The sequence below is a fragment of the Nuphar pumila genome, chromosome 3 (genome assembly GCF_984573655.1).
Source record: "Nuphar pumila chromosome 3, dmNupPumi1.hap1.1, whole genome shotgun sequence".
Taxonomy (NCBI): Eukaryota; Viridiplantae; Streptophyta; class Magnoliopsida; order Nymphaeales; family Nymphaeaceae; genus Nuphar; species Nuphar pumila.
In genome coordinates, this window is record NC_143251.1 from 112,361,743 (window position 1) to 112,374,391 (window position 12,649).

Genomic DNA, 12,649 nt, shown 5'->3' on the forward strand with positions numbered 1-12,649 from the left:
CTCTGATAAAAGATAATAGTTTACTCATGCATGTGCATTAAAATCATGCATATTCCTATTATGCATTAGACCATGCATATTTACTTGTTTCCTTATTTATGTAAAGTTAATGATTGCATGATATTTGTTCCCTACTGCATGATAAATGTTCTCTATTGCTAAATTCATGGTTCCTATTGTTTAATAATTGTTCTATCTTCCTTAATAATTATTCTTTATTCTTTATTAATAGTTCCCTAATGCATGAATGGTTAATTGAATTTTGAATTTATCATAGTTGTATCCCTCTAAAATATTGCATGAATCTTATTTATGTTCTTTTTACTTATTTGATTCATTAAAGAGACTCATACACAGGATATTTGATTCTGACATCCTTACTTTTGTGTTTTTCACAGCCTCTGAGGCCTAGTGAGGGGACCTGGTATTACGAAGAGATATGAGGGCTACACGACTGCTTGACAGATTCCTTTAGGGACAGAGTGACTCCATATTTTGATTTATTTATATTTATTTGCATATGTTCTCAGACTTTATGCTTTTAATTAATAAAGCTAGTTTGGTTAGGATGATGGTAGTGTAAGATCCCTTGTGGTTGTAGATTGATTATGACTGTAAAGGCCCTGGGTCTCTAGGAATGTTTCCGTAAATACTTAAAAAAAAAATTTGCCACTTTTTAATGCGTATTAGTTGGGGTCGTTACATCTTTGGTATCAGCGCACACTACAAAATCATACATTGATACATTTTCTTGTTTTTTTCGTAGTAGAATTTTTTTTTCCTTTTTGTTTTTTCTCTTTCGGTTTCACAATCTTTGATTTGATGTTACAAGTGGTACATTTTCTCTTCCCATGTTGATTATACTAATAACGTGAATTTATTGGCTAGCAAAAATCATTTTCGTTTCCCCTGCTTTTTGTTTTTGGTTTGTTTTGTATTCATATTTGTCTCGTTTTTGTCTTTGTTTTCTGAAATGATTATCTTGAGGCAGAATTTTATTCATTTCCTAGTAGCAGAATGGAAAGTGTTTTAACACTATCTCCTTTGGTTGTCTCTTGGAGTCACTTGCACGATGAAATCGTCAAAATATAGATTCATGGTGATTGTATGATCTGATTTCATTTAATTTCCTTTTTCTTCAAATTATTGGGCCTGACCTTCTGCAATTAAGGCTATTTTTCAGAAAGATTTGCATTTATTAACCTTTTCCTACAGAAAATTTTAACGGTTCTTTGACTTTTCTGAAAAGTATTTATCTTCAACACCATGAATTCTTCTATTTCCTCTTTGGTTTGAGTTGTAGATCTTTAAACATCTTGGTACTGCCCGGGTGAATAGTATACTTGCTCTTATGTGCCTCTGCCAATAACTCTTCTCTGGTCTCTGGGTCGCTCGACACCCATAGTCGATCCTTAAACCATATACTTCCATCCTCTTTGCGCTGAAAAACAATGTCTTCTTGCAACGCCAATGCCTATATCTTCCCGTACTGCGAGTCTTTTTTTTGCTTAATCATGATCCGCTCTCGCAGTTCTGATCGTACCGTCAGGCTAGACAGCCTAGGTATGCCTTAATCGTCGGAGAAAGGTCTCCATTATGTGAACTCAGAAATCATCTTCCACCCAAGACTTATCAAGCTAAATAAATTTCCCTCAGCCTTGCGACTAAGGGAATCGGCAACAACATTTGCTTTTCTGGGATGGTACGAGATTGTAAATTCGTAATCCTTGATGAACTTGAGCCACCTTCTTTGTCGCATATTGAGTTCCTTCTGAGAAAATAGGTACTTCAAACGTTTATTATCAGTGAAGACTTCGAACTGCTCTCTATATAGATAATGTCTCCAAACCTTTAAAGCAAAAACCACGGCTGCCAACTTCAGGTCGTGAGTGGGGTAATTCCTCTCATGAATCTTCAATTGTCGTGATGCATATGCAATGACCTTGTCGTGCTGCATCAATACACATCCCAGTCCAGTACCAAAAGCGTCCGTGTAAACCATGAATCCTCCGCTTCCAGACGGTAAGACTAACACCGGAGCAGTGGTAAGTTTAGCTTTAAGAGTTTGAAAGCTTTTTTCGCTCTTCTCATTCAATTCGAACTTTACCCCTTTTTGTAGAAGCTTTGTCATTGACATAGCGATTCGAGAGAAGTCTTGAATGAATCGCCGATAGTAGCCAGCTAATCCTAGAAAGCTTCAGATTTCACTGACATTCTTTGGTTGTGACCAATTCATCACAACTTCAACCTTGGCAGGATCTACTGAAACTTCGTCTTTTGAGATCACATGTCCAAGGAACATGACTTCTTTAAGCTAGAATTTGCATTTCGAGAACTTGGCGTATAATTGATGTGTTCAGAGGGTTTCCAAAACTATTTTCAAATGTTCTTTGTGTTCCTCCGTATTTTCTGAATATATCAGTATGTCATCAATGAAGATAATGACAAAGGAGTCTAAGTATGACTTGAATACCCGATTCATCAGATCCATGAATGCCGCTGTGGCATTAGTGAGTCCAAATGACATTACCATAAACTCAAAATGCCCATATTTTGTTCGAAATGCTGATTTTGGGATATCTTCATCTTTTATTCTCAACTGGTGATAACCTGACCTCAAATCAATCTTAGAAAAGACTTTTGCTCTTTTCAGTTGATCAAATAGATCCTCAATACGGGGTAGAGGATATTTGTTCTTTACAGTTGCTTGGTTCAACATTCTATAGTCTATGCATAGTCTCATAGACCCGTCCTTATTTTTCACGAACACGACCGATGCTCCCCATGGAGAGGTGCTCGATCGTACAAAGCCACGCTCCATCAACTCCTGCAACTGCTTCTTTAATTCTTCCAACTCTGCTGGTGCCATCCGATAGGGTGCTCTTGATATTGGCTTCGTACCTGGCATCAGTTCTATCCCGAACTCGACTTCCCGTTGAGGAAGAAGTCCATGAATTTCATCTGGAAATACGTCGGCAAAATCGTGGAAAATTTCCAAAGCCTCAAGTGGAGTAAGTTTTGTTTCACCTCCAATCATACTAACTAGAAAAGCCATGTCTCCTCGGCGGAGGTACTTCTGGGCCTTGAGAGTTGAAACCATTCTCTTTTGAATACCTGGTCTTGCCAGATGAAATACAACCTCTAGCATACTAGGTCGGGACAAGATGACCTTCCCTTCCCCACAAAGAATTCTGGCATAGTGTTCAAATAGTCAATCCATGCCTAGTATGACATCATACTCAGTCATATCGAGTAATACTAAATTAGCAGGTAGGTTGTGATTCCCTAATATGATCTCTACTTCTGGCATATAGTTCACACAGGTTTCATTGAGCCCTATGGGGTTGTATACCACTAATTCATGGTTCAATGATTCAGTGAGATTACTAAGTTGTTTTGCAAAATTAACAGATATAAATGTGAAGCTCCACAATCAAATAAGACAAGGGCAGCTTGGCCCGAAACAAGCACAGTACCTTGCACAAGGTCTCCCTTCTCCAGTTGGTCAGCTGTAGTAGCATACACACGACCCGCTACGCGTTGTGGGGCCGCCTGAGGCTGTGGTGGTGCACGATGTTGTTGAGGTTGTTGTCCTCCAGTACCACGCCGCGCATCGTCGGCCACTTTCTTCCTGCACTCTTTGATGTAGTGTCCCATCTTTCCACAGTAGAGACAACCTCCTGTCTCACGGGGACACTGCTGTCCGGGGTAAAAACAGTTGCACTTTTGACACCTTTGATTTTGCCCTGGCTTGGGTCTGGTACCTCCGTCATGCCTTGGTTTCTTGGTTTGATGGTTGAAACGCTTTCCACCAAACCTCTTCTTGAACTCGGGTTTCTGAATCCTCGTTCTATTCTTTTACGACTTTTGTCCATCATTCCAGTCATCGTCGAGGAGAGTTGCAACCTGAATAACAAGGATAGTTGATAACTAGTCAACGTTTCTTGATAGTCTAAGTGTTAACTTTGATAACTTAACATAAGACTTGTATCACAATGAATATAGTTATTTTACCTGAATGGCTTCATCAAGGGTCTTGGGCCCTCGAGTATACAGACGATTTCTCAAGCCTGTCATCAAGCCTCGAGCAAACTTCATTGCCCGATCCTCATCCGATTTATACACATTTGGGCAATAGCGTTCCAAATTATGGAACTTAGTAATGTAATCGGCTAGGGGCATCTCGCCCTGTTGCAGGTCCAAGAACTCCTGCATTTTCTTTGCCCTCTCATGCTTCGGAAAGTAGGCAACATTGAAGACCTCTACGAACTCCGTCCAAGATACAGAACCATCCTGGAACTTGACTGCCCTGGTGGTTTCCCACCATTTTTCAGCATGGTCTTTGAGATGATAAGTCCCAAAGTCTACTCGACGCTCCTCGAGCACCTCCAGTACACGAAAGATACGTTCGATCTCCCGTATCCAACTCTCAGCCGCCTTCGGATCCGTCTTTCCAGAGAAAGCATGAGGATCAATGTCCATGAATTTCTTGTAGGACATAGTCCCACCGTTTGTACTCTTCTCATGGGCAACCTGGTGTAGATTGTTGTCCATCTGTTGCATTGTCGTAGCTTGTTGACCTATTACCTCGGTTAGGTTATGTAGTGTTTCCATAATGTCGTTGCAGCGGTTTGCCCAAGCCATCTATTTGAGCAATTAAAAGTCATTATAACCTCAGCTATAATTTTGTGAAATAATCGTACATACTCATATGGTTTTATCTCTACATTATAAAAACAACATTTTTACATACTTACAGAGCCATCGCGGTCGCTGAAAGAGCCAAGATCTCAAATTATTCAGTCCTGCTCTGATACCAAAGCTGTAACGCCTCAACTTTTTATAGTAAAAATTTTGGAGTAATTCTTTTTTGAAATAGCGGAAGTAAGAAAAACACAAGTCGGGTGCATTACAGGGTAAAATAGAGAAGTACTAAAAGCATATCATTCATTAATTAAAGCATTAATGTCATTAATTACATCTCATAACAGAAATGTAAATCTACTAATCAGAGTTTAAACATAAAACACTAAAAAACTGAGATCTCTTGACTACTTCCATACGTGACGCCCACGATGCTCCGACTTAGTTGCTTCCTGAAAAAAAATTAAAGCAGAAGGGTCAGACTCCCCTGTCTGCGTAAGAAGCTTTATATTTATATGTGGTGCTCAGTGTCCTGTGTACAAATATGTGCAACAATTGCAGATATATTTAGCATGGAAATTTATATCATTCTAAGAAAAAGATTATGCTTTCTAATTCATGATACAGTACAAAAGATAACTGAACTAAAGATACATTTATTCACATTAGCATAAGCTGTAGATTCTACAAGTTTTACGAAAGTCATATCAACAGTTCACGATTCTTCAAGAATGAGTATTTAATTTAACTTAACTTATTTAATGTTTATTTTACTCTTACTCTGTGGGTACGCACAAGCATAGACCTCGTAGCAGACCGAGACCATACGGGGGTCTATTATTTAATAACCCGTATGACTAGCCGTACTGATATCCAAAGGGGACAGTCAGTGACCGAGAGAGAACTCCTCAGTGGCTAGAACAAGAATTCGGATGCACCCTGTACTTCTGCAGAAGACTTGGATCTACCACCTAGGACGCAGTGGTAGTCCTGGTCCCCTAACTTTGTGGATTGTGGACCTAGTGAGACACCTAGCTCTCACGAAAACAAGAATGTCCACGAAGCTTGTACCACCTACCCTCTCTAAGGTAGACCATGGGTCCAGTAACATACACCATCTTTCAGGTGTACCCAGAGCCCAGAGAATCCGGTAACATATACCATCTTTCAGGTATACCCAGAGTCTCAAAGGTTTTATATTTCATTTTACATTTTCTTTATATCCAAGTGCGAGCTATCGCACTACGAGGGGTCTGGTAACATATACCTTCTTCCAGGTATACCCAGAACCATGTGATTTGATGTTTCACATTCTTTTGTTTGTTTCTCCTGTGCGAGTCATCGCACCACAAAGAATTTTCCAAAAGTCCTAAACCCGCCACGGGGTTCACACCGATTGTATGCATTTTATAGTCTGGGTGACATACGCACCACCAATGAGTGAAGTTTCCTTGGGATCGGCTTGGCCCGAAACCCACATTCAACAATTTAAATTTATGTTGTACTCTTTTGTACCCTAGAACAACAACATATCGGCGACAAGCATTGTTGTCCCTTCTTATGCACTTTACATTTTGACGTATCGGTGCCATTGTGGCCCTCTCCACAGCTGTCGCCCAAACCCGGTGTACACACTCCCACTTGGTTAAAGTGGGCCGATTGGGTTGCGAAAATGACTAACCGCATCCCATGAGTACAACGCCCACCAGGTCATTGTGGTCCGCAACAATGGTGCAACAAAAAACAAAAACCAAGGTCAAGCCGTCTTTTGCCAAACCCATGCACGAGTACTGTGGTATTTGACAAACTCACATGGAGTTCCAAACACAACTCTGACATTCAACCGGAAGCAACATTCACAGGTTGTTGATCTAGCTATATGCTGGATAAGCCAGCATCACCAAAGTGGTGATTCACGGTTTTGATCAGCCGAACATGCTGTGTCGACGTCATATGATCACCCAACAGATGGAATCATCAAAATATAGATTCATGGTGATTGTCTGATCTGATTTCATTTAATTTCCTTTTTCTTCAAATTATTGGGCCTGACCTTCTGCAATTAAGGCTATTTTTTAGAAAGATTTGCATTTATTAACCTTTTCCTACAGAAATTTTTAACGGTTCTTTGACTTTTCTGAAAAGTATTTATCTTCAGCACCATGAATTCTTCTATTTCCTCTTTGGTTTGATGTAAATCTTCACTCTTGCCATGGCTCCTGTTTGTTTATGGTTTTGCATCTATCCTGTTGTTCCTTTTGTTTCCTTGGTATTGCATAACATCTTGTGCTCAACTTTTCTTGAATATACTCATGTTAGCTAGTATTACATGTTCAGACTTCAGATCGTAGTTATTTTGGAATGAAGTAGGATCTTCTGATGTTGACTGATTATTCTATTGTTATCTCGGTGAGCATGTCATTGTGAAAAAAAGCATGCTTCTACTCGTTATTATTTGGTTATTGTTCTGACATATTATTTATCAATTATCATGCAGCCATAGGTATGATATACGAGGTTGTATTTATCCTGCTATTCTACTTGTAGAGAAAAAGGAGGTAATTGGGAAGGTATGTATAGATACATGTATTTCATCAGTGATCTAGAAAGTCATATATTGCTCAAACGTTTCTTCAAGCTACACAATTGATTTTGGTATTTGTTAAAGTATAGAAGAAAAATCAGTAGAACCTTGATATAGGGCCGATGTTCTTTGAGTCTGGGCTTGGCCCAAGTCTCATCGACAAGGTCTAAATGAGCCAATCAAAAGGTGATAAAGGTTTTGTTTTTTTATCTTTAAGTTCAAGCAAAATTCGAGCGAAATTCTGGTTAAATTCAAACGAATTTTAGATGCAAAATTTGAGTTATATATCATTGAATGCGTATCAAAATTATGAGCGTAATGATACTTTACTTTTTTGAATTCGGGCTTCGATTGGTCCAAAATCGTAATTATATATTCAAAAAAAGACTACCTCGACTGGCCAATTCTGGATTTGGATCAGACTAGATCCAATGCATTTGATCCAAATTATTATAGATCTGGACTCTGTCCAAGACCCATATTAATTAAGAATTGATCAAGACTAGGATCCAATTAGACTTTGGATATAGATTTGGATATTGGATCTATATACAACAACAACATGTTATCGTCGCAAAATCTTTCCCCCGTCTTCCCTTCCTTGCGGAAGAGAGAGAGGAAAATGCTTTCGCGCTTCAAACTTGACCGGATTTTGAAAATTGTTTTGAAATACTCGCCTCCGTTTTGAAAATTGCGGGAAAATCCATGGGATGGGGCTCGACCTGTCGGTACGAGGTTCGACCGTTCCTGCCGCCTTTAACAGGGGTAATCGAACCAAGGACCAAAATTATGCTTGACTTAGTTAAATCATCAAAATCGTGTTCTATCCTAAATGCACAGAGAATTCAGGCATGTGCTATGAGATTTTGGAAAATGCAAATTGGAAAACATGATGTATGCTTAGAAAACATTTGGAGTTGGAAAAACATTTCTCAGGAAAAGGATGGAAGTCAATTTCTCAAGAAAATCAGATGAAAGGTGTTTTTGAAATCATGAGAAAGTTCATAAAGTTGTGGGAAAATCATGAATGGTTGAAAATCCTGAGAAAATAGAAGTGATTCTTGAGAAAAAGGTGAACATTTGAAAAGGGAAACACTTCTCAGGAAAACTTGGACTTTGAGAATTTTCTCAGGAAAATGATGGAAAGTTTATAGGAAAACTCATTGGAGAGGGAAATTCAAAACTTGAGAAATTGAAATCCTGCGAATCTTACCCTTGGAATACTTGGAAACCAATTTTTTTTTTTGATTCTTGAGAAAGATTGGAAAACTCTTTTTGAAGATCATAAGAAAATAAACTTTTCCATGGAAAATCGAGGGAAACTTTGATCTTGGAAATCCAACTTAAAAGTTTCTTGAGAGACTGGTTTTCATGGAAAACTGTGAAAACTTGACTTGGGAAAACCGATTTTGGAAAATACTCAGAGTCTCTTGAGAAATCGGTTTCTTTGAGAATGAAGTTTTCTTAAGAAAATCATGAGAAAACCAATGATTTCATGATGCAAATGATATGAGTGAATGAATGCACTTCGAAAGATTTTCTAAGAAATTTGGTTGGAAAAATGTGCATTAAGTCAAAATAAATCCTTCACATATCCTGACTGTGGCCATGAATATGCTTAGAGTTTAATTGATTTAATGCACAATAATTTTGAAAACATTGGAAATATGATGTGCATTTTAAAATAGCCTAAGAGTGTAGGCTCAATGTGACTAGTAGAAAGATGATGGATCTGGGTCTCGTCCATATTCCGACTAGGGCCGTAAATATGGATTCCACCGAGTTCATCAACTCCCTAAGAGTTGGTGCACGTGCCATTCGTGAACATCCATAGTGCTTTTGAAATAAAATGCATGCATCACATAAGCAGGATATTGCATAAATTTAAACTATATGATATGCATCCTAGGCTAAGCAGGAAATTAAATCTCTTATTCCAAAATTTACATTATTACATCACTAAATAAATGAAATAAAAGAAAATTTCAGACTTCAGCTCCTTCTTTTGAATGTCCCTGCCAAACTTGAAATAAGGTTAGCTCAAATATGTGGGTTTTTCCAAGATTTTCCAATAATACTATGAAATTATTGGATTTAATTGGATATAAACCCCATTTTCATGCTTTCCTTGATATTTGAAATGATGAAAATACAGGAAATTCAGTAAGAAATAATTTGAAATTCGGAATTGGGGTTAAAATGACCAAAATACCCCTAAAATCAAAGTTATACCTTTAAAATCAGGGTTTTTGAAGGAAATTTTGATAAAATTGAGATTTTGAAATTCAAATTGAATAAAATGCAGTAAGAGACATGATGACATGCTGATAAACACATTAAGACTGTAAAAATCAGAATTTGACATATTGCAATTTATCCAAAATAACGAATTTCGCTTGTTTTTCGCTTGGATCTAGGTCCTGCGGGACCCTGTTTTGGTATTATGGATAATCCGAACCTCAAATGGATTCCAAATTACATCAAATTCGGTATGAAGCATCTACCCACTCTGATAAACATCCTAGAATGCTAAAATTTACGAAATGATATGATTTAAATGCTAAAATTTAAAGGAAGTCCTAAAAATGATGGATTTTGCCTATGGATCCGAACCAAATGCAATGCTTAATATGATAATGCATAATTTACACCATGAAAACTTCTAATATTTTGCAGACTGTTAAAGGACCCGAAATGGAACAATTTTGGTTTTTACAGCCTCAGGATTTGAGCCATGGTGAGTTCAATAACAGGGATTTAGTTCTGACAGAGGTAAAAATCACCCCAATCTGATGTAAAATGCCAAACAAATAAAAAACAGCCGTGGAAATTTATGATATTTAACAGAGCTACTCACGACACCTACATGAACAACTTTAATGTTCATGACTTCGGCATTTGATCAACATAAACCCGGATAAAAATATAACTTTTTAATCCTAAATTGACAGAACAAACAAATGTGACAAAACAGAGGACTGACAAGAAAAATCCGAAGCAGGTATCAACACTGTTCTAAAAATCACAGGCTTTCAGATGCAAACAGAGGACACCTCGGACATAACTTTCACTTTTTACAGTTTTGGATTTGGAGCAACACACAAAGATAAGACAAAGCCCTAAGTCCATCCAAAATCTCAGAGGCCCAAATCAGGCTCTGACACGTGTCCCGAACTTTCGGATTTTTGTTAGACATACAAAAAATCAGAAAAATCTTATAAAATCAGGTTACAAACTAGACATTCTCCTTAGTTCAGAACATCTTTCGGATCGAAAATCGGATCTCTCATGAGGGAGATCTAGAGTTTACAAGTCGGAAAATAATTTTCAAAACGCATCCCAGGTAACAAAACCCGACTTGCCATTTTGAATGTTTACCACAGTAAACAATTTCAAATGCTTCTGAATTTTTGGAACAATTCTAGGGACACCTAAGGGCGCATTCCATGATTTTTTGAGGATTTTTAATAAAAAATAAGTGCATGAAATGATGTGTGGACTGACTTACAAAAACAGAGAACTACTGAAAATGAGCAAAATTGAAATAAATGCTAAATTAATTCTAATTAATTCATGAAACGTGCTAAATTAATGAAATAAAATGCAAATTAAACCTGGCTAAATGCATGAATGCTAAAAATCATCAAGGAAGCATAATTAAATATTTTTATATATGTCCTTTTATGAGAATAGCTCAATCCATCTCTCGGATGAGCTTTTTCTTCAAACGACTCCCGAATCGAATTATGAAATCAAATCAAGGAGAAAAGAAGTGCACCTTGCTTCGTTACGCAGCGTAGAAGCTCTTGAAAGGGGCGGCTATCACGAGCTTCCTTCGTCCTTCGCTCCGGGCTTCGGATGGTTCACCAAAATCGACCCACTACACCTTCTTCACTGAGCCAAAGGGGCGTGAATTCCAAAGTGCTAAAATCGGATTTTCAGGAAGGCTAGGTCGAATTTTCAAGTTCACAAAAATAGTCTCTCTATGCTGGGCGTGGAGCCTTGTTTTTATAGATTTTCTAAAAAAAAATTAAATTTCAAACAGGCTCAATCTGAGCCCTCCATGTGGTGCCATCTCAGGGGTGCTATTTTGATTTTGAGAAAATAAAAAAATGAGAATTTTGTGGGTGAGACACCTCAGTAGGGGAATTTGGAATTTTTCAAAAGCTTGCTTGATTCTCTCTGCAGGAAACTCTCAGATGGCGCCACCTCAGAGGGTGCTCTCTTGGAGTTTGAATTTCAAAATCACCTTTTGTAGGGAGTCCTCAGGTGGCGCCACCTCATGGTGGGCTACTTTTTATTAAAAATAAAATAAAAATAAAATTTGAAGCCAAGTGAGACTCTGGATTGGCGCCACCTCAAAAGGTGTTTGACACATGTCATAAGAACAGAGCAGTGGGCTCAGAAGGTGCCACCTCAGAGGAGTTTGAATTCTACTTTTTCTGATGAAAGGAGATCTGGACATGTAGCAGTCCAGGATGGTTCCATACCTGACAAGTGTCAGCTTGCTGGAGAATGTTCTTCAGATGGCGCCACCTCAGAGGAGAATTTGAATTTCAAATGGAGGTTGGCCCTGGAGGAATGGAGGGTGGACATGTGGCACCATCTCAGACAAAATAGAAAAGGTGAAGTTCAGGATTTGCACCACCTCAGCCTGGAGTTTGAATATTTGAATTGTTGCTTTTTCTGAAGGAGGCAGAAAGTGACATGTGTCACTTGCTTTTTCTGAAGAAAGCAGAGAGAGACACGTGTCCCTTGCTTTTTCTGAGAAGAGCAGAGGGTGACATGTGTCACTTGCTTTTTCTGAGAAAAGCAGAGAGTGACATGTGTCTTCTACTTTTTCTAAAGGAAGCTGGAGATGACATGTGTCATCTACTTTTCTGAGAAAAATAGGAGGGAGACATGTGTCCTCTGTTTTTTCTGAAAGGAGCGGAGATTGACACGTGTCGCTTGCTTTTCCTGAGGAAAGGATAGAGTGACATGTGTCACTTGCAGAAGACATAATTCAAATGGTGCCACCTCAGGGGAGACAAGTTCTACTTTTTCTGAACAGGACAACACATGACACATGGCATCTCATGGTGACCTTGGAATGACACATGGCACAGGGTGAAGATGGTAGACATTGACACGTGGCATAAAATGAAGAGGATGACTAATGACATGTGGCGGCATCTTAAGGTGGCCCCACACTGACACGTGTCAAAGGATGGCAGAAGAGAGAAGGTGACATGTGGTGCCAACTCTAGGTGAACCCTATGCTGACACATGGCAGGTAAATGGGAGGAGAGAGAAAGGACAAGTGGCGCCGATCCAGGGGGCAAGGCTCCTATATTTTTGGGTTTTTCAAAGTTTAGGTTTTTCAAAAGAAAAGCCTATGTGACACCACCTCAATGTGGGTCCCACATTGCTTCTTTATTG

The 12,649-nt window shown here is 38.6% G+C and overlaps 1 protein-coding gene across 1 annotated transcript; it reads right to left on the minus strand.

Moving 5' to 3' along the window:
* Positions 1 to 3,858: 3,858 nt before the first annotated feature.
* On the minus strand, positions 3,859 to 4,500 carry LOC149843326 (uncharacterized). Its single transcript, XM_090000885.1, has 2 exons — positions 4,015 to 4,500; positions 3,859 to 3,906 (listed from the first exon to the last, which is right to left on the minus strand). The coding sequence occupies exons 1-2, from the start codon at positions 4,498 to 4,500 to the stop codon at positions 3,859 to 3,861; spliced, it is 534 nt and encodes a 177-aa protein (XP_089857011.1).
* Between the last annotated feature and the right edge of the window lie 8,149 nt (positions 4,501 to 12,649).

Bases quoted from the DNA above. Each gene is read 5' to 3' on its own strand.
- LOC149843326 (XM_090000885.1), bottom strand. From the start codon at position 4,500: ATGTCCTACAAGAAATTCATGGACATTGATCCTCATGCTTTCTCTGGA. The intron at 3,907-4,014 runs GTAAAATAACTA...CTTGTTATTCAG, and splicing joins CCCTTGATGAAGCCATTCAG to GTTGCAACTCTCCTCGACGA.